At 37.6% G+C, this 22,730-nt stretch overlaps 1 protein-coding gene across 1 annotated transcript in view; it reads right to left on the bottom strand.

Annotated features, from left to right (window-relative positions):
- The window catches only part of LTBP1 (latent transforming growth factor beta binding protein 1), a gene marked incomplete at both ends in the record, with an annotated part of 190,569 nt that overhangs the window by 47,473 nt on the left and 120,366 nt on the right, over positions 1-22,730 (bottom strand). Inside the window, 12 exons of the mRNA XM_082299245.1 lie at positions 1,113-1,235; positions 3,260-3,382; positions 7,531-7,650; positions 10,379-10,501; positions 11,148-11,273; positions 12,416-12,541; positions 14,592-14,690; positions 15,280-15,382; positions 16,380-16,402; positions 17,295-17,528; positions 20,432-20,596; positions 22,186-22,308. Coding sequence (XP_082155371.1) covers positions 1,113-1,235; positions 3,260-3,382; positions 7,531-7,650; positions 10,379-10,501; positions 11,148-11,273; positions 12,416-12,541; positions 14,592-14,690; positions 15,280-15,382; positions 16,380-16,402; positions 17,295-17,528; positions 20,432-20,596; positions 22,186-22,308 — 1,488 coding nt within the window. The remainder of the gene's footprint in view (positions 1-1,112; positions 1,236-3,259; positions 3,383-7,530; positions 7,651-10,378; positions 10,502-11,147; positions 11,274-12,415; positions 12,542-14,591; positions 14,691-15,279; positions 15,383-16,379; positions 16,403-17,294; positions 17,529-20,431; positions 20,597-22,185; positions 22,309-22,730) is intronic.

Below are 22,730 nucleotides of genomic sequence, written 5' to 3'. Positions count from 1 at the left end.
CTGTTACAGGTTTGTCTTGAGAAAACAGCATTTGGTTGGCCCAGGGGGAACTGCTCTTCTTCCTGGATCACTTGAAGAGGAGGACTCCTCACCTATTGTTGTGAGGGAGAAGGTGAGGACTGCCTTCCAAGTGCTATGTGGAAGATAACCTAGCAGCAGAACACTATTTGGTAGAACAGCAGTAAGCAGATGTATCTTGCATGGTATCAGCAGCTACAGAAAGCACACCGGAGACTGAAAAGCTTTTATGAGCTAATGCCACCTGTACAGTGAGACCTTAACTGAGAGCTACTTCTCCCTGCTAGCGTGAGATAAGAAAGCAATTGAGGTACAATCTTTCCTGGAGCTTGCTAGGAAGCAATCTTACATTTTCAAGGTGACCATGAGTAGCGCAGCAGATGTACCATATCTGATGGTACAGCCAACAACAGAGAAGAGGGAATAGCTTTGAAATGCTTCATTAGAAAAACATCAGTTTGCCAATTACTGGACAATTGAATTGTTCTATTTGAGAGATAAGAGGATTTTTTTCTTTAACACAGCATTTCTCTGTACATTTAGTGTACATCTCTCAATTCTTACTTTTATTTTTATAAGCTCAGTACCTAGACTGCCTTTTGAGACCGTGCAAGCTGTGAGCTCCAGCAGATCCCCTTGGAACTTGTAGTCTACTAAATACTTTCTCTTGCCAGTGCACATGTGTGATTGTGGTGGCTGGCTGCAGGTTCCCAAAACCAGCTGGAGAAGCTTTAACTAGCAGGCCCTCATGAGAACAGTGTATGCTGGCAGAAGCTTTGTAATACAGAGCCTCTGTGTCAGAACTTAAACAACAAGGTTTGGAAAGGCTGACTTGTTTTCGGTAATAACGTGAACTGGTCTTCCAATCTTACTGCTGGAAACACATGTCCTGATTTTTTGTATGTGGAAAGATGACAGGGACTGTCATCATTAAATATGTGGTTGTGTTGGTGGGAATGAATGGTTAGCAGTGTAGAGAAAAAGAGGCAACATATATATTTCTGCTCCATTCTTAAAAAAGTTCATGCCTATAGCTGAAATACTCAAGACCTTATTGAAAAAAAATTAATCAGTAGCTAAGTCCCTCAGCTTACCTTCACACTGATCTCCAGTAGATGATAATGTGTAGCCTTGGCTACAGATGCATCTGAAAGATCCTTCTGTGTTCCTGCAGCGCCCATTCATACAGACTGATCGCTGATGGCATTCGTTAATATCTGCAGCAGCAGAGACAGTGAAAGTGTTACCCATCTGAAAATACCAATTACTCATCAAATGGTGCAAAGACCAAGCCTGAACAGAACAGCAAAGCACAGTGTCAATATCCAGTACTGCTTAACTTGTTTGTATTTATTAAATACAGACAGTCATTATAATGCATAAAATTATATGAAACTGCAGACTGTGTGTTTTCCTTGAGACGACTGTGTTCAACATTCTCTCCTATAATGTCAATTTATCCCTCAATGCACAATTGGGTACACACAGACTCACAAATACACACACATGCTGCCTGAGAGCTGCTTTTGTTTCTGTTATATCTGGCAGAGGTAACAAGTCAGCCACTCCAGTGAGTCAGCAAAACCCACAAAATACTTTCCAGCAGGATCACCACCTTTAACAGGGTGTGGTTTTCAGATGCACACTGACAGGCTGTTCCCCTATTAAACTGTACGTTAAGGCTCCTTAAAATTCTTGACTTGTAACAGTATTAATCATCTAACTGTGGGGAAATGTCTCTTTGCTTTCACAACACTGCTAATCCCTCTGTGCTTCAGTTCTCATTAACTGGGGTCAAACTGAGCTAACAGATGGATTTGAACATAAAACTTAAATTTTCCTATGGAAAACTCAAAGTATTGGAGGGGAGTGACACCTTGAATTCAGAACATAGCACATGCCTTGTTTGAGCTAGGAAGCCTATTTTCTCTCTGTTGTATATAAAGTATTCATTAAGAAGCAGTATTTAAATTGACTTGGTGAGTTCTTGGTCACTTTTAGTATTTTGGCAAAGCGGAATGTCTTTCTGGAAATGCACTTCAGTTCAAACAGGAGAACGTTACTCAATGAGGTTTTTCAGGTCTGTGTTATGGCTGTACAGTCTGACCTCCTAAGTAACGGTTCCCTGCAACCACAGAAGTTTAGAATTTAAGGATCACTGAAATCTGTGGGGCTGCACGAAGCAGCTGGGCATGTGTACGGGTCCTTACTTTAGAAGGGTGCACTTTAAGAAGAACAGTCTGCACATGCCAGCTAGGCTTGGCAAGGGCTCTTTTCCATGAAAGGCTCAGAGGAAGCAGTCAAATTTTGTCTACATATTTTCCCCAAGATCAGTCTGCTGTGTGTCCTGAACAGCATATTTAACTCACTCAAGACACTTAACTTACACTGATGTTTTGTTTCAAACTTCCTGACAAATTTATATGAACGATCATTTAGTTTTACTGCATTATTTTTAGCACTCAGAAGTCTGAAAGTGTTCAGTGCTGTACAGAGACATTTAGGGAAGGGTGAGGGAAAGGAAAAAGAGGGAAACCCAACATCTGACAAGAAACATGTAGGCTTCTCTGTGCTTCCACAGCCTAGAGACACTGTCCCAGATTTTCACCTTTAGGAAGAAGTTTTAAGTGCCTTCTAGTTAAGGAGAGGAATATTCTTTCCTCCTGTACACAGTCTAGGTTCTCCCTCAGACTTCTTCACTCTAACTTAAGACCCAATTTTGTTCCACTGGAGCAGTCCTGATAGGAATTTTAGATGTGGAAGAAATGTGGAAACTGACACTTTGGAGGTACAGGTACTGTTCCCAGAAATACACCACCAAGCTCTCTCTCTCTCAATGCACTACTGGAAATACAGTGACACCAGTGCAGGCAGTGTTAACAGCACGGGTTTTTTGATTCCACTCACCCACATGGTAGAGAAAAGAAAAAAAAAGAAAGAAAAGCAAAAGCCACTGTCCCTAAACCTCCAAAATGCCAGATATGCCAAGGATTTTGCAAAAATTCCAGTTTAGCAATGTAAATATTACTACATGTTCTTGACTGGCTTTATAACACATGTCAAAATCTACAGTGTGATCACAGAAGCCATAAAAGGGAAATACATATTCTTACATTTTTGGGTTTTTAGCATCAGTGTTGTATATTTGTTGTTTCTCCATTAAAAGCAAAAAAAAAAAGATGAAAAATATTATCTAAAAGTTAAGTGCAACCTTATGAATTTTAATTGTATTCTTTCTTACCTTCACACTGATCCTTTGATGCAGAGAGTTTGAAACCCGGGGCACAAATACACCTGAAGGATCCCTCTGTATTTTCACAATGTCCATTTGTACAGAGATTGCCATACTGACATTCATTTATATCTGTGAACAGAAAGAAAGCGCAAGAAATTAACTGGGGTACAACCACCTTTCAGTTGAGCTTGGGAATATATTCACATTACATCATAAGCTTGGTTATTATTCGTGAGGAATTTCAACGGGATTTCAGCACTTCATGCAGGTCCCTTTGTAAGGCTACTCTACATATTCAACAAGGAACTCCACTGGATTATGCAAAATCTCTCTTCCTAGTCACAAACCATCCTTTCTTTTGAAGAACTTGAAAGTGGCTTTTTTTTCTATAAGCTATCCCACAGACATCTACTTTCATCCTTCTCTGAAAGAAGGGTATTAACTAGATGGGCCACTTTCTTCAGCCAATATGAAAATTGCTGTGTTGCTATTTAACACTAATTTTCAAGAATTTCTTCTGAATGCAATTGGTATAAATCAACAAAGCAAAAAGCAAGCATAAAAATAACATATTTTGCTATAAATCCAGCCGGAATTAATTCTGTATTCTAAAATAACAGTTACTGTTTTTCTCCTCACAGTGGTTTTCACTTTAGAAAAAAAAAAAAATCATTTTAGTTTTCAAATTTTATTTCTTTATTTTGGGGTTGCAGTAGTCAGCACATGTCCCTGTTTTTATGGAAAAAGTTGTATTTTTTTAGCTTCACTAATGCAGGAAAAGAACTACGCTTTGTTTGTTTCTATATGCCAGAAATCATATTACTCCCAATTATCCTGTCTTTTGCCACCACAAAGCACACAAAACCCATCAACATAAAGAAGTGCTAATTATTTGAGGCACTTGAGCTATTTAGGCAGCTGTAGCACAGGGAGAGCTGGAAGAAGATAAGACATCTTTAAATCATCATCATCATAACTCTTACTAGCTATGGGAATATGTGCAGTAACTTGTCCTCACATGTACTTACACACATGGCTCTTTACAAGCTCCTGTACCACCTGCCTTTGACAAAGCTCATCTTTCCCCAGATGTAAATGAAATCACCACTGTCCATATTCCAAATGACCTACAACTCTTGGTTCCTCACTTGAGCCTCTAGCTCTGTAAATAAGATGTAAATAAGATGCTGCAGCTTGGCCAAGCAGACGAAGTGACATCCTCCCAGAGACGACAGCACAGATCCACAGGTGCTGTGCTATGCCATTCAGTAGGTGTTACTACTTATTCCTGTCTCCAAGGCTTATTTCCCAGCTGTTCTACTGTTGCAAAATGTGCTTGCTCTACAAAACATGATCTTTGCTCTCAATGTACATGGTCAATGCTCTAATTGAAGAAAGAATCTGTCCAAACACAGAGAACCCAGTTTGGGCATACAAATTTCCAACTGAACAACAAAACTGCTTCTTATAGATTCATTGTCATCTCCAAGCTTCTTGACAAAGAAACTTGGAATACTATGTCTGATTTTTGGATGGGACTCAAAGATCAAGAGTCTTCCCCATAAAGCCAGCAGAAAAACCAGGAACAGAAATTAAATCTTCTGAGATGAAATCCAGAGCTAGAACTGATTCTGTTGATGCTACCTACAGCAGGGCTAGAGGTATTTGGATTAGCTCTGCTGACTTCTGCATTAGTTTTAATATCTTCTAACAGGATCCTTAAAACGGTACAAGCTGAATATTGATACTTAACCATGGAGCTTCAAAATCCACCCCAGTGAAAATCACGAGGATGAAGTGGTTAGGATCTAGAAAGTTTTGTCGACCTGTTTTTTTAAATTTATCAACATACAGAAGTGTGCTCTAGATACATCATGATATATGACATTATTTGAATGTGCAAATGTGCAGAGAGAAAAATGGAATAAAAATAAATCAGTGATTGAAAGTAAACTTAAAACCCAATGAATCATTTCAAATATTTTGTTCCTGTACAACATGAATGCATTGAAGGACCTGGGACAGTGGTAATTTCAAGACAGTGAGGAGGCAGGCAGTGCAGGTGTCCTTTTCCATTTCTTCCAATATGCACTGAACATTCCCACCTAAACTCCAGTTAAGTGTAGTCTACCCAAATTTGAAGTGAACTGATTGACTTGCCTTAATGAAACAGAAGTGGCCATGTTCCTGGCTTTAAATCCTGGAAGATTACAATATAAATGGCATCAAAGATCTATCTGCAGCATTGTTACACTAGATTTTCTATGGCATAAAGTGCAGGCAGAGGAATGAAGTGAGGTAACAAAAATACTGAGGACTGCACTGTGGAAAAGCAGAAGAGCCGCAACTGACCCAAACTAATAGGAGAAACAACGAATTTATGGAACAATGGATTTAAATACCCTTCACAGATAATGGGAAATACTTTCCTTTTTGGTGTATTTAAACTGTGCCATATTGCAGAACTATAGATTTATGACAAATTGCCTGCATTACATTTTCTAAAATGTATATGGCTCATTTCCAACATGATGTAAGCCTAGGATAAACAAAAAATGGACTGATCCATCACTAATGAAGTGAGTAAGAATGTCTAGGCTTAGAACATTTCATAAAACAAAGGAAAAAAGGGAAACTACATGTAGTAATACAAGGAAAAAAATTATCACTTGAAACCAAGACATATCCCTTACATGACTTAGTTCTGAGCAAAGCACTGACTTCTCTCATTTCCCTCCTACTAACCTGGTTAGCAAGAATGAAACAACTGAAAGTTATGCCAGGGAATTTTCAACCAGCCTATTTTCATAAATAGGTACAGAAATAAAGCTTAATATTGGGAAAGAAGGCAAAATTAAGCCAATACTTTGCAAAAAAAAAAAAAAAAAAAAAAGGAGTTAAGTAAGAGAGTTCTAACAGAGTACATATGCCACATTCTTTGCAAGGGCACCAGTAATCCAGGAAGGTGGGAAGGAATGAAACAAAGATGAATGTGGAGTAATTTGTGCAAAGTGAAACCCATTAATTTGTTGTGAACATTTCATAGCCTGCTACAACTCCATTAAAATCCATGACATTACCTGAGAAATACATTCCTCCACAGCAAGTCAAATGACAAGACCAAATATGCAGCTATGACATGGCAGATCTGTTCAGACAGTTTGACTTCTTCAGAAAACAGGATAGTTGAAAACAGTGTAATCTGCACAGCAAAACTGGTGGTGAGGTTCTGACAGCCACACCATTGCTTCACTGCGACCTGGCTCTAATCTTGATCCATAGATCAGCAGCACATTCGCAGTTGGAGCACAGCAGATCCCAGCCTCCAGAGCTGTTTCCACCAAACACTGCTCTTAGACTGCTTTGTGAACTGAACCAAATCACAGAACTGGGAGCCATTACAAAATAAGCTATGGAAGTACACTGACAATCTGCCCTACAACAATAATGCAAGCAGCCCCTCGATGTAGGTTATGGTACAGCTGTTTAGGTAACATGGTTATTCCAACAATCACAAATTACAGGGCATGTGCTACATGGAGTGGGCAGGAATATTCACAACATATAGCAGATTCTTCACAACTAATGCTAAATTTAAGTTTCTGGTAGTGTCCTGAAAAGTGGCACTCAAAACTGCAAAAGTTATTTCTTTTTGCACAATGGAATAATTTGCTCTTTCTTACCTATATCTCAAATAACCAAAACTGATCTTGAAAAAAAAAAAGAATCTAACATTTAAAAACAAATAGACAAAAATAAAATGTGAGAAATCTGTCCTAAAACCTTAACCTAAAGTGAGACAAGAGGCTTTAAGATATGATAATGTTTTGCTAGAAGTACAGATAATTAAGGAGTTTTATTAATATGCTCCATGAGCAAAGTCCCATATCCTACTGAAAAACCCGTGAGTCACACTGATGTATTAGCACTCGTCTTTCCATTTCCAAACAACAGCCTACTACTATTTCACTGACAATACACCCCCTTTCTGTTCCATATTTTCTATTTCAAGAATTTTGTTTCGTAGTTCATAATTATGCTGTTTGTAGTCTAGATTCAGTGCTCATTTATCTACAGTAAGACAAGATTTCCTCATATATACTGTGCCTGAGAACATAAAAGAATTTCAAAAATCTCGTATTTTCAGTTATTTTCAGTTATTCTTGAATGAAATGGGGACCCAGGGCACCGTGCTGTCATCAGGTTGTAACACTGATCGAATATGAAATACAGCTCAGAAGAACTATAACCAGAGAGACAAAGAGTACTAAACATACCATGGCACTGTCCATTCCAGCCTCTGAAGCCCACTCTGCAAGGAATGCACTGGTAAGAGCCAGGAGCATTAAGGCACTGTGCATCCGGACAGGTAGTTGGAGTCAGGCATTCATCGATGTCTTCAAAAGAAGATAAAAGGCAATACTGGTCAAAGCCATAATAGAACACTGAACAATAATCTGGTTACTCTGACTCTCCTCCTGTGATACTAAAGTATTTAAAGAGTTGCATACTTTATCTGTTAGAGACACAGGAATGAACAAGTTCTCACAGATTTGTACCAGCAAAGGGGCATCTCCGAAAAATACAGTAGCTCATAATACATGCAACTGAATCTGAATTCTCTGTTACACTACAAATCTTTGGTAGGTCTTCCAGAATACACACTGTGTCAGATTTCTGGCTATGATAGGTAAGAAAAACTTTCCTTATGTTACTCCTTTACCATATTGAAGTGCCTGAGAGTCCTCCCATAGTCAGATTTTGGAAGATCATTGCAACAACAGTAAAATTGAAACTCTGGCTTCCAAAAGCAAAGCGCAATTTGGTATTCTCCAATGTTGCAGATTATATAAGTGCTATGGGGACTAAAAATGTAATTGTGTGAATTAGAATCAAAGATGCTTACATGAAGCAAGAAGTTAATTTTGTCTGAAAGAAGGCACAAGCCACATCACTGAGGCTGGCAATGTTTAGGGTGATAGAGGGACTTTCTGCATCAGGCAAGGTCCTAGTTTACCCATGACAAGAAGAGATAGGTCCTGAAAAAGTCATGGAACTCATGTTCAGGCTCTGAGCAAGAACAACTTCTTCCAGCACCAAGGAAATCCATAATACATGCAACATATGCAATCTAGAGGAGACTGCACACAAAAAACAACATTCCAAGACAAGTTGCTGTCAAGTGACCAATGATCAGAAGATGCTGGAATTAAAACTGTGTAGGCAGCTTCCTTGCAGTCTGCTCCCATGTGTGAGAGATCATTTCATATTATGGTCTTTAATTACGCAATAATTACAATCTTTCCCATGAAATACTTGCTTCATGCAGTGCACAGACCTAATTAAACTGTCAGTCACCTCTGAACTCAGCTTCCTAAGCTCCCATCCTTTTCCTGCCCCAGGCCTTGCAGTTTTGTGTTCTGCAGTTAAGGACTGCTACTTGAGCACAGATCATAGGGAGGAAATTCACTCCTAGTTTTGAGAACAAGCTCACAGAAGTAGCTCCCAACACTTTTAATTTAACTGGAAAACACTCCAAACTTGAGAGAATTGAACATCCCAGCTCCGAACAACTCACTGGATGTGGGCAAATAACAATTTTTCATAGAATCACAATTGTCCAGCTTAGAATACTTTCTCATAAAACAGCAATAGGCTTCTTCAGCTGCTACGATGCAGACCTGCAGAAGTTTCTCATGAAACTGCTGTGAGATCTTTTTCTTAATTACAAGAAAATCCATTTCTACTGTAATCTCTTCTCAGACCTGTCTGGATTGTGTCTGCCCTCAAAACATACAACATGAATTATGTACTTTGTACAGAAATTTTCAGTCAAAATAAAGTCTAAATGCTGCAAAGCTTAAAAACAAATCCCAAGAAGATTCTATAAGAATTCTTCATCCTATGCAATGATATTCAGCTATGACTATAACACTGTTCTACATAAACAACAGACTACAACAGCATATATGCACTCTTTACATTCCCCTAGCTAGGCCCATGACAGAGCTTATGTGAATATAGCTTGAAGGCAGAATGAAGATAGGGTGAGGAAGTGCAAGTGAACTGTGAATATTGTGTGCAGCTTGGACGACTCTTGCCTTTGTCTCTGAACTGTGGAGGAGGTGGAAGGAAGTTTTTTGCGGAATCAGAAATCTGTCAGTAGGGTGATCATACTATGAAGGTGTAATGACATGGTGAAATGATGCCCGGAATGTGTAATTTCCTTGGTTTGATGGATTTAGTATAGGAAGGTTTTTTCCCTTATGCAACCTTAAATAACTTTCAACGAAAAACTTGGTTTCAGAAATTACATATTGTTAAGTTAAATTATAGAGGACTACCACCACACTATTTAAAATACAAGTTAATAACAAATTTGATGTACTGTAATGGCCTGATTTCTAGCCTAACTGAATCACAGACTCCCTACTCAGAGAGATTTGCAAAGACTAGTTGTAAGAGTGGAGTCTGTGAAACAGCTAAATAAATACAAAAAATGGAAGAGGAATCATTTAAAATTAAATGATTTCTTGTGGCTTTTATTTCACAATTCAAGTTGAAAATGAAAAAAATACCAGGAAAAAAGGCAAAAATATCACATTAAAAAATAATGTGAAGCTTTGAAGGTCACATGTCCCAGGATCTCCTGCAGCATGAAATGTCTGCTAGATAGAGATACTGAAAAGGCAACCTATCATTTGCTATCTTTTATAATATAGGAAAAACTACAACTTTTTTTTAACAGAAACTTGGTATGCAGGTAAGGACTAACAATGAAGTTAAGTGATTCCATGGCAGGAGACGATAAAATGGCTGTCCCAAGATGGCTCTGTACACAGTGGGGAAACTCCTTTGCATCATCTTAAGTTTAAATAATAGGAATTGAATTGCCGTTCCAGACACCAAATAACGACGAAGATGAAGAGTACTCACAAAGGCTTCTTGTTTAAGATTGCACCCCCTGGGATTTGTCCCTTTGCAGCTCAAGCTGCAGTGCTAAGCCTCTCTTGAATAGCAGGGGATGTTAATCATTCCAAACAGGAGTAGTTTGGCACTGGTTTTGTGCTATCAATAAATGGTGACTTCACTTCATCATCGCCACTGTGAAGAGTCCAAACCTACCTCCACATTCCCCTCTCCTGTTCATTTGGTATCCACTGTCACAATATTCACATCTGTATGAGCCAAGAGTGTTTATACAAAAGCCTTCTCCGCAAGTATGAGGTCTTGAACATTCATCAAAATCTGCAGATGACAAAGAGAAGAGAAGCTGCTTCACCATCAAAGTATTTCTGAATGCTTGCATCTCCTCAAAACTCTGCTTTAACGAAACTCTAAGTTTGGATTTTTGAAGCTGTTTGCAAGCCACCTCACTGCACAGAGAGAATGAGTTTGAGAAACAACTAGGGTTTAGGAAGGTGGCCTGTGAGCACCCCTCTGGCTGCAAACATGTGTTGCTGCATGTATGCAGTGCCCAGGCCAGCACTAACCTAAGGCGGACCACATCCCCTTCAAGCTGTTTGTGTTGCTTTGTGAAGTCTGTGGCTGTTTGCAGCTATATTTTAAAATATGGTTTGTTCCAGCTTCTACTCATTGAAAGAGTGTTGAATATTTGTATTTCACACAACAGGTGTTTTTACTAAATGGTGGTTTTCCTAAACAAGGACGGTACTGAAAAAATTCTTGTTTTTCAACAAACAAACATTTGAAGAGGAATACCAGCTACTCAGGTGTTTTCCTCACCACAATACCTGGTGAGAGACAGTTAAATATACTTCCAGACACCAGTCCAGTACCACTGACATTGAGAAAAAAAAGCTGAAAAGGGGAATTTAGGAGGGTTTAGATATGCTTTATCTTTTTATTTTCTAGAAAGGAGACTAGTTATTACCAACGCAGTCAGTTCCATCTTCACTGGCCATGAATCCAGCTTGGCAAATACATAGGAAACTTCCTTCTGTATTTTCACAGCGTCCAAGGGAACAGAGATGTGGTGCCTGATTACACTCATTGATATCTATAAAAGAAATGAAAACATAAGACTATAGAATAACATATTTAGTTTTGATTCTTTTTGTGCATTCTATGCCACACATTTGAAAGGACTGATCTTGTAATTATTTTAAATATGTGAAAAGGTGTATCTTTTTTCTCTCAGAGATGCAAAAAAGATGCATTAAATAGTTTTGGTTGGAGAAAAATGCTCCTATTGGCTTAGACTGTAAGAATATTGCATTGGCCTGAAGAACGTGACATGATTACATTTCAAATCCCTACACTGCGTGCAACATGAGCACAAGCTGCAAGCATGGAACATTAATAAAATTTGGATGAAATAAAGGGATTCTAAATTGCCACTTGGCTGTGTTGTGTGATTTACTTTTGAATACTGTAGTTGCACCTGATAGCATGTGTTACAGCGTGAAGCTGCTGAGCTTTGGTGGCATGAAGGTTTTACAGCATATAAGCTGTCGACACAATACACCCTTTCTGATCCAAGTTACCGAGGAACCCGTATGCTCTGAATGAAGAAAAGATACCGATACAGCTGCTTCCAAATCTGAAATGGCTCATGCAGAACCCATCTGTGCCCTGCCTCATGTTCAACAGAGGCCTCTGTTCTAGAATTTACTAGCTTAGAAGGGGATGAAGACCTCGCTTTGCAGATCTCTTACTGTGCTTCTCAGTTGTTTATGATATACTTTCTCTTTTTAGTAGCAGGCTGAAAGGAATGACCTAAAAAAATGCCTGGACTTAGTCCAGCTGCAGAGCTGGTAGCTGGGTAAATCACTGTGAGAAACAGGCACAAATTCATTCTTTTTCCAAACAGAAATGTATTTCTCCCTTGCAGTCTTTTAGATACCTGATATACAGCTGGGAGAAGATGGTCTGTCTAATCACTTTTTCTCTCACATCACAATGGGAAAGGCTTTCATTCCATTTAGTTAAATTCACACTCATTTCAGGGCAGCTGAAAGGCTATATTAGAGACTACCTCGCAAATTTTATTTGGCATAAAAATACTAGCTTGTAGTTTGGAAGGATTCAACATAGGAAAGAACTCCCGACTGCTCTTTAGGTATTTCCTCTAACCAGATTCTACATTTCAAGAATTTCATAGCATGGTTATTTCAGATTTTTGAAAGCATTGTTTCATACCAGTGCACTTCGTCTGCTGATCATTAAGTTTGTACCCCTCGTAGCAGATGCAAGTGTATCCCACAGGCAAATTAACACAGTGTCCTGCTCCACAGATATCAGGATTAACTGTACATTCGTTGATTTCTAAGCAAACAAAAAGAAATTTGAGGTTAAACTCTCTCACATAGTCCAGTAAGTGCACAGTATTCTGTAATCCAAGTAGAAAGCTCAGGCCTGAAAACAACTGGAAATCAAGTTTGTGACTCCTGAGTTTCTGTAATGGATACCTTATCTGGAAGAATCTAGAAACCATCTAGGCTCTTCCTAGTGACGTAACCTTATGTCCCATCCAAGATCTATAAATCAGTACATAAAATTTGAAGTGAAATGAAGATAATATAGAATAAAAAAAATATATGGCTCAACCTTTGCATTGCACATTAAGAAAATAACTGTGTGAGTTTCTGATTACAGTGGGTATTCTGATTTACAGAATACTCATCTATTAATGGCTTGGATGTATTTTGTAAGATAAGGAGATTCAGACACGGGCAGCATTGGAGGCTGAAACCTTACAGTAGTTTTAGAAATTCCTGAACTATATGTGTTACTGCAGAAATACTAATGACTGTGTTCAGTTGCAACAAACTAAGGTTATGCTGCAGTATGGAACTGTAATTCCTGAAAAAGAAAAAAACTATCTGTAAAGAAGAACTATTTATCTGGATCACTTAGAAACAGGTCACATTTAAATTTAACTAAATCTTAAGGTACAGAAATAAGGCACTCAAAAACTTCTCAACTTGAACTGCATTCAGTTTTTTAAATCCTGTTCAGGATTTTGTCCTACAAATCTTACTGCACTTATACTTTACTATCTCTTAAATATCTGAACAACATATTGATTTATAGTACACAGCAATTTCTAGTTATACTAATTTTCCAGAGGAAATAAAAAATAGAACATGGAGAACGACCATTTTCTTTTTACTAACTGATGTGAGTTCCCAGCAGGGTAACTTTGTCTCCCTGTAAGGAAGCTGGGAGCTGGCTGGCAGAAGGGGCAGAGTCACAGAAGAGCTTACTTCCAAGTTCTAGTTTGATGATCACCACTAGACACACCTTCCTATGGGACTGGTGAACTGTAACTACAGCATACCAAAGGAAGCAGTTGAATGCTTACAGAAGGACAGGATACTTTCTCTACTCTCACAGTACATTCAGGAGAATTTAACTGCAGACAGAATTGTACAAACAACTGGGTGATTTAGACCCTGTGTGCATTGCATCAACTCAAAAATCCATTCCTGCATGAAGGAAAACCATTTTGAAGAGTTTATTTTTTATTAAAGTATGTGAAATTTCTCCCTCTGAATGGAAACCTCTTTGTAGGCTGAAATATCTCTACCAAATAAAAGAATGCATCTTACAGTATTTACTAGGATATTGCAAGCACTTCAAAGTCTGTGTTCATTCTGGTTCATTCTAACCAATGAGACAGTGTAATGCTCTCATGTACTAAATATACTACATTCACCTTTTTTTTTCTAAATGCACAGCAAAAGAAATTTTCATGTCTTTTGGACACAGCTGTCATTTAGGCAAATTTCAGCTGACAGGTGCATTACTTGCATTTCTGTTATTTTCACTTCTTGACACATAGATGTAGACGAGGATACTTTAACACATCAAAAAAGGACGAAGCACGAACATCAAAAGAACATTTCAAAATAGATCTTACAGTAACTTCTCACCTGCTTTTTGTAGAACATTCTGATCTACATCCCAGGAAGTCTACATCCCTCAATGAATATGCTCATGTATACTTCACGAATACACATGTAGACTGTCTAACAACCTGACTTGTATCCAAGAAGTTTTCAGTTCTAGACTTTCCTCGCAGATCTGCAAAGAAAGTCCAGAACTGAATCTGAGATGGAATTATTAATTTTATATTCTATCCTTTTTTCGTGGGCACAAAAATGGCAGGTACATCCTGGAAGGACCTGGTCCTGGCTCTCTTGGCAGTAGCCTCATTGCTGTGCTGTTCTGTACTTTCTCTCTCTAGAGTATGCCTTCTGTTCTACAACCATGTTTTCTTCACTACGGTAATTCAGCAACAGCTCGGAACAATAGTGTCAAGAACTCAGTCATTTCTTAATTTATTGTAGTTCTAAAAAAAGAAGTATAATACCTGTAACTTGAGTAGGTGCAATAACTTGACTTGCACTTGAAGTAGAGACTTCAGGAGCCACTTCAACAGGCAAAGGAGGGGATGTTTTCTCAATCACTACTGTGCGACATGGAATGGAAATCAATCACATCCAAAAAAACCACCTTAAAGCATTCAAAAAACCCCAGCCCTTAAAGAATTCACACATGATACTGAATAAGTCAGGCACCAAGGAAAATTTAATGAGTTTATTCTGCTTTGACGTAGAGTAGAAAAAAATCAGTATAATTGGAGTTTTCATCATTATAGTGCTTGTGAAAAAAACACTGAACTAAAGGAAGCAAACACAGTTGTAAAATTTTTGCAGCAAAAGTTATGCATAAATCTACAAGGAGACACCCAAGCACAGTTTGCTCTTGACAGGAGTATAAGGCTTCACCTCTGCTGACATTAAAATTCTCAAGCACATAATCCAAGATATCACTTTTTCTTAAAATATGTCTTTATCTCCTCAACAAGTCACCAAGCCAATGCCAACCTCTCAATTCCTCCCACGTCTGCTTCCATTATTTTTTTTTTTGATCATGGAGAAGTTGCTTCTGAAGCTCCAATCGTTTTTTCATTAACCTCTGTTAGAATTGTTACTTTCCTGTTCTTTTAAGAATTGTAAGCACTCTCTCACATTGAAAGAAAAGCCAAAATAAGTTACCTGGAAACTTTGGATGCAGGTTAATTGTTGAAATTCCAGGAGAAAGCTGAGGCTGCCCAGGCTCTAGATAAGGCTGCTTTTCTTGATCAATGGAAGCTAATTCCTAGAAGAATGATAAAAAAAATAACATTCTGAAAACATTGCCTTAATTCATAGCTACCCACAAACTCCTGGCTTGACACACTGATAAAATTCTCACTAATGGCTTTTGATAGCAGATCATTAATCACCACCAATTTAAACCTGAATGAACATGGAATACTATGTTTCCACAATGGCAAACGATTTAACATTGATTTTACTTGAAGCAGTCTTTTCCTGGAGCTTCTAATTGTATCTTTGGCTTTGTCCCTCCATAATTCTCCCATTCTCTGGTCTTTAATTGCTTACAAATAGCATTTAAATGCAGTTCAGTATCACACAAAAGTATACAATCTCATCTAGGTCTCTGACCACTGTGAAAGAGTCCTTCTTAGCTATTGAACCCATCATCTTATTTTCTAGAAATGTTAGATGCTTGTACGTCCTAAGGAAAATGAAATGGAGTACAGCTGCAGTTATTCACAATAAATCCCATTATCTTCAGCATAGAGAACCTGAAACCTCCAGAATGGGGGACTTCACACAGATACACACTTGCTCTTCTCCAACGAATAAAAGACATCCTAAACAAACAATGAAATTAACTTAGGCACTAATACCAGTCTCACAAGCAGGTGTCACAAATGCTTCTCAAAGCTTCACAATGTTTCTCTCAGATTTATTTTCTCTAGCTGTCAGTATCTGTGTCTCTTCTTCATACCCTCTGCATTTTTCAGTATCCTCTTTAAAACACAATCTCCAGAATGGGATAGAGCAATATATACCAGAACCTCCAACAAATGCCTCTAAGACAGGTTAAAGTAATCTCTTTCTTGCACCTCACTACCTGCCTGTTGTTGTATATAATAACAGCACAAGTTCTTTTTGCCTCATGGTTTGAACAGTAGTCCACAGACTTGTTTGTTCATCATAAATTCTAAATCCTTTCAGTTATCTTTTTCCCATCTTGTACACATGGTCTGCATTCTAATTCCCAGATAAATTACATCATGTTTTACCTGATCAGGAGCTGCTGTTGCCACTAAAACCAGAAAGAAAAAAGAGAATTAATCAGTTTTCACAAAACATTTTATTATATATTTTATCACATTTGAAAGTTATTGTTGCCATGACACAAAAAATTCAGGCTCAAACCTCATTCCAAAATAGTGCAAACCTGAAATAATGTTCCTGAAGCAAGTGTAAAAACTAACCTGAAACCAGATCAAGATTCTACACCCTGTCTAATGTATCTTTATTCAGTATGCAGCTGCCTTGTAGGTTTCTCAATTGTTTACCTGCTTCCTCAGAAACAATTTGACAAACTCACAGGTTACTAACTCACTGATGAAACCTTTTCGATTCCTTACAAGGAATATCAACATTTGTAAATATTTTAAAGGTAAATTAATATCATAAGGATATATAACCTACCACTAACAAATTTTCAAGGATTTATTGTAAAAAAAAAACCAAAACATCAAGTTTTAAAATTTGTCTTTTCTTTAGGCAAGCAAGAGTGGTTTGGGATTTTTTCCTTCACAAATATGACTTTTTTTCTGGGAAGGCATGGTAGGAATTTAATATAAGGTTTTATTTTCCATTGCAGCTTTCCTTTTTAGAATTCATAAATATATATATTTGATTGATAATTTTTTTTAAGTCTTACAACAAATATGTACTATTTTCTGATCATAAAAATTATTGAGTTTAAAGCAGTCTCATTCTCCTTCCATGGTCTCAGCATCTGGTAGGACCTCCACCCAACATGTGAGAAGTGAATCACGTGAAGCGATCCCCTCGGCAACACGGACGCTCTGCTGTGGGGAGTGACGCCTCTGGGCCCTGCACTGTCCGCAGCTGCCTCGCAAAGACACAAACCATGGAAGACACATGCACAGAAATAGACAAAGACTAAATTTTCCCACTCTCACCTTCTTGTACAGCCATCTCAGTCTCACTTTTCTGTGAGAAGGTCAGTGCCTCCACTGGCTCTTCCTTTGCTGGGAGAGGTGGAGGAGAAGTACCTTTAGCAACAGGTTGAGTAATCGGGGTCTTGCCAATGACAGGTGGCTGTACTCTAACTGCAGGGTGATGATATAGCTTGTTTCTGTGAGGGCCAGAAACCGTATAACCCATTCCACCAGGGCAGATTTCCTTAAAAGCAGCTAGATTTGGGATGGGAAAATATTCCTTTTAGGAGTCTAAAAGTGCAATATGTTGACATAGTGGAAAATATAATGACTACCACTAAGAAATTTAATCTCATACTGTATATACATTTTTACAAAAAACTTCTTAAAGAGAAGCTATGCATTGCATGCTAATATGACTGAGCATTCTCCCAAAAGCATATTCTGGCTGTTTTTCCCAGGAGGTTTCCCCTCCAGTTTACCATTTTTCTTCAGTTAGGATTATCTGTCATTATATCAAGATATTTCTTAAAATTAATTCCCTTCAAACAGTATATCCTTTCTAAGTATTAATTTAAATGTGCAAATTGTCTTTATCATCTATACTGCATAATGAATGAAGACCACTGTTGCTACCATTCTCTTTTTTGTAGAAATCAAAGAAAAAAGCTCACCAGCCCTGTACTAGAGGAGCACAACACTACCAACCAGTAACAACACTGATCCACAGGATCCCACCTGACTACATCAGAGGCCTCATACCAGTCCAGATCCAAATTCCACTGAATTGAAAAAGGCTGGCTAAATACAAGATGAGGATCATAAAAAGCCAAATCACTACTGGAAGAGAGGGGAAATAATCTCATTTATAAAGCTGCTATAGAAAAAATTAATGAAAGGCAACAGCACTTGCTCTGATCTCTACAGGTGATCTATAAAAGCATCATGTTTTGCAGTTCTGCTGGAAGAGTAAAATGAGAAAGAAATACAAATCAGTCTTCCTCCCCACCAAAGAGAATACTTATGCTCCTGTCAGGGTCAGGAAGACTTTCAGGCATCTTGAGGGAGCAGTGTTTCTTTGTCCTTATTGCTCTAGGTAAAGCCATGTTGGGGTGAAATAAATTTAGTCTCCCATGTGGGAATTCTTACAGCGGCCTAAGGGGTGTGCCAAGTGGGACATTGCTAAGTTCACACATTCTGCTTTGAACACATCAGGGTTTTAAAATGAATTAGCATCTAAAATAAAAGCACAAAGTACTAGCTAAAAGCACTCCACAGATTAGTTAAATTATACATTAAATCACACCATGCATTAACTGCACAATGTGTTTTAATGATGTCTTAGAAAATATGAAGAGTCAAACTAATTAAATTGAGTGGATTCAGGATAATGAAATACTTTTTGCTGGAATATCTATATCAAAACTTGCTATAAAACAGCCAAATGAGGGTGGGAATTCTGGTCAAAGGAGTAAGATAGAAAATTTGATGTCTGTCCCTTCAGATGCATACTTAGGATGCAGGAAATCTCGCTTCAGGTTGTATTCTCTCAAATGAAAGGTAGAAATGTGAGTCTTACTCTACCACAGCTCTGATAAGAGCTCTCAACACCTGGGCATACAAATCTGCTCTATCAGTGTTTCTTTAGGAGATGGTTTACTTTCTACAAATATTTAATAAGCTTTTTACTTCAATGACTTTTATACTAACATGGGATGCTGCAGTAAATACATTACCCCATTCTGGAGTATCCCACTTTCACACATTTTTCATAGAAAACTCTGAAACATTATGAATTTAACCTGTTACAGAAAGGAACATGTTTTTAAATCATGCAAGTAGTCATTAAATGGGAAAAGCTCATCAGAATTTTTAACTCACAGACTTTCTTTCTGAAGCCTTTTCATTAAGAAAAAAAATCACTAAAGCAACCAATTCCATATGATACTTGATATATTTTTTGTGACCAGATAGCAGTCAACATAAGGATATATTCCGTGCTCCAGCATACACACTATTGGGCATAAAGCCTCATGCAATATTCTCACAGATGTAAAACACTTGCACTTAAATTGCAAGTCATCTCATGAGAATGTATCTTTTCTCCATTAAAAAGCCATGGAAATGTTATTTATCCAAAAGTGAACTGGAGTTTTAAAATCTTGATCAATGATCTAGTGACCCAATGGTCTTGCAAAAAACAGTGGCTTTAAAAATCCATTGAAATGCTCAAAACTGTTGGTCACTTTCACTTCTTTAAGTCCAACTTAAGGAATCTGCTGCTCTCATCATGTCTCTGATACCAGCTGTGCATTTCCCAAAGCAGCCAGCTGGTTTGAAAATGTAAATCTTTATAAAATATTTCAGAGAAATACATGACCTGCATCATGACAGCGACATCTGCAGCAGCAGCTTCAAGTAAGCACAATGCATTGTCACTACAAATACTCAACAGACTGGACACCATGTATATTACAACAAGCAATGATGCTTCTAAAACAGATTAATTTGACCTTACATTTGGAAACAAAGAGAACATTAAATTGATTTTGCCTGAAGATTCCATAGGCATTAAAGTTTTAAGCAACATCAGGGAATAAAAAGTACTTGAAAACAGTGATCAGTATCTATAACTTTTGGTGTCTTAATCTATAACCAGCCAAAGTGAGAGTGGTGACCAAACAAGCTGATATTTTTAAAGTCTTTATATATTTAAATAACAGCAGAACTCCAATGGAACACTGATAATACAAGAGAGCTTTATGTATCAAGTAAGGAATTAAGTGAAAAATGGCATGAAAAGTTTAACTACTAGTTTATTGCTAAGAAGGCAATTCTCTCTTTAGCACATTCCTCAAAATGGATGGTAAAGATATGAAGGAAGGTGAGAAGGCAGAAAAATTACCATGCATATCCTGCTAACTGTAATACAAACTATATTCCATGTTGTTCTGTAACCAAATTCTCAAAAGCTGCCATCCTTTCACCAGAGCCTTTAACAACTGAAGAGTATTAAATAAATTTTGGGTTACTTTTCCTGTATCTATAGTATGTACTCTGGTGGTTGGTTTGTTGCCTTTTTTTTTTTTTTTTAAACATGCATAAAAAATTTAGGGGGATGGGGGCAAGAGCTTGTATTTTTAGTGGGAAGTTCTTACCTGTTCCTGGGAGTGGACACTTCTCACAGTGTGGGCCCCAGGCTTTGCCAACACTGCAACAGCAAAGCTGCTTGCTGAGCTGAACAGAAAGAGGATGCATGCACTGCTTTCCTGCACTAACAAACCGGTAGCAGGGTCCTTTCTCTTCAGCTACAGGGTTATCAGCTGCAATGAAAGTGGAAGAGAGGATGGTACTGTTCACAGGAAAAGCAAAACACCCCTAGATTTCCAACATCACTTAAATGGATTAATATTCTGTCTGCAGAAGTTTTATTTCAAACACCTATCTCAGATGAGAATCACAACATTAAAAAAAATCTCATTTTGTATCGACACTCCTGAATTCCAACTTACCCTAGACCAAGGATAAGAAGTATTTCAAAGAAAAACAACAACAACAAAAAAAGTAAATTCAAAACCAGCAGTTGCCATGCTGCCACAATGAAGAGTGAGAATCATCTCTCTCACTTGTACACAGCAGCTGAAGATCAGTCACTGGCACTACACAGTTGTGTCAAGCTACAAAGCCAATGGAACATCCATCTATAAGCAGGCTATGTCAGTAAGACTGCAAAAGCATTAAGTACCATACATGACACTTTTTTTTAATAAAAGAGACAACTACATATTCGCATTTTGATATGCTTAGTTTTAATGTGGAAGAGCCAAAGGCCATAAGCTATGATTAATATGAGGTAACAGAAAGCTAAGACCCATCCAGCTTTCTAATTTATGCATACACATTAACATACGTTTAACAGTTCTGGGTAACATGTTCACATAACTCAAAAAATACAAAGACTACCTGATTTTCAACATGACATGTAAAAGCAAAAACAAAACACAACAACCAGCTCCTCTCTTCTGGTGTTCAACTGAAAAGCAGTATGAAGTTCTTCAAACTGCTGAGAAACTTTCCCAGTAATTAAGTGTCATTAACTAGTAGCATAAAATTGTTATGCTGGGAAAAAAAAAAAAAAGAACTCACCTATGACTTGAAACTACATTTGATAAATGTAAAGATAGCTCAGAGAAAGAACTTAGGATTATAGATATTTTTCAGTTGTACATATTCTTCACAAAAAAAATATAAAGTGAAAAATCTAGTTGTTCTTTACACTCTCTTCTCTTCTTGCAGAGGTAAGTGATTGCAACCAAAGTAAAAGCTAACTAATAGAGGGAAATATTTGCATTCATGTCATTCACAGCCTTTTCTTGCCCCTAATTCTTTCTTAAATTTGAATTCTTCTTAATGGGAAGGAAAATGTGCTAAAGATCATACTGGGTTAAATGTTTATTAATGGACTATCCAGATCAAAGCTGCAGAGGTGAAAAGGGGAGAGCAGGACACAAAGATAATTTTGGCTGGGAAATTAGCAGAGAGAGGAGCCAAAAAAAAAAAAAAAAAAGGAAACTCCAGGATACTGAAAAGGACTGAGTATATGTGGAGGCTGGATATGGTGTTGAAGATTTGGTGACAAGAAAATCAGGAAAAGATGGCAAGGATCCTGGGTAGCCACTGGTGGAGACCAAGCTTTCTGGGACAAAGAAACAGAAAAGAGGCATGAGCACTGAGACTGACTAAATAGAGTGAATAAACTGAGAATATGAGTTGGAGACAAAAAAAAAAAAAAAAAAAAAAAAAAAAAAAAAAAAAAAAAGGTGACAGATTAGAATAGTTGGGCCCAATCAAATAAATCTTCATCTGAAATGTAACTATCTAACTTGGTACTTTAATTAGCAGTATTACTTACGTATGCATCTTGAGAGGGTAGGATCTGGCACAAATCCCATTTTGCAGGTACATCTGTAGCTGCCCATGGTATTCAAGCACTCACCATTAGGGCATACTCCCTGTAACTGACACTCATTGATATCTGCGGGAAAATTGAAAACAATCAGATGCTCAAACATGTATTAATACTTCTTTCTTCAGAAGTTCTCACTTTTTTTAAAATATGAAGGAGAATTGTTACAAGTTAACACTCAAATCAACACTTTTCCCCATATTAACATGTGATTTATAACCTTTTAAAACACTGTTGAGAACATAATAGAAACAAAATTACATTTATACATCATTCTCAAATACTCTGAATTAGAAAAGCAAATACACTTTGACCGGCTTATCAATCCCTCTTCTCCTGACTAGATTGCTTGCACAGTTCAACACAGCTCATGAGAACATTCACAGAGACAAGTTTTAACCAATGTATATTTTACAGGGGGTGGAACGCTGCTTGCCACATTTAATACAGTTTTTATTAGTATTTATGTTTAATAGTGCTCAACGGTTCAT

This window comes from Coloeus monedula (genome assembly GCF_965178545.1).
Source record: "Coloeus monedula genome assembly, chromosome: 2".
In the NCBI taxonomy this organism is placed as follows: domain Eukaryota; kingdom Metazoa; phylum Chordata; class Aves; order Passeriformes; family Corvidae; genus Coloeus; species Coloeus monedula.
Note: the sequence above shows the minus strand (reverse complement) of the source record. Positions and strands in the feature narration are given on the sequence as shown.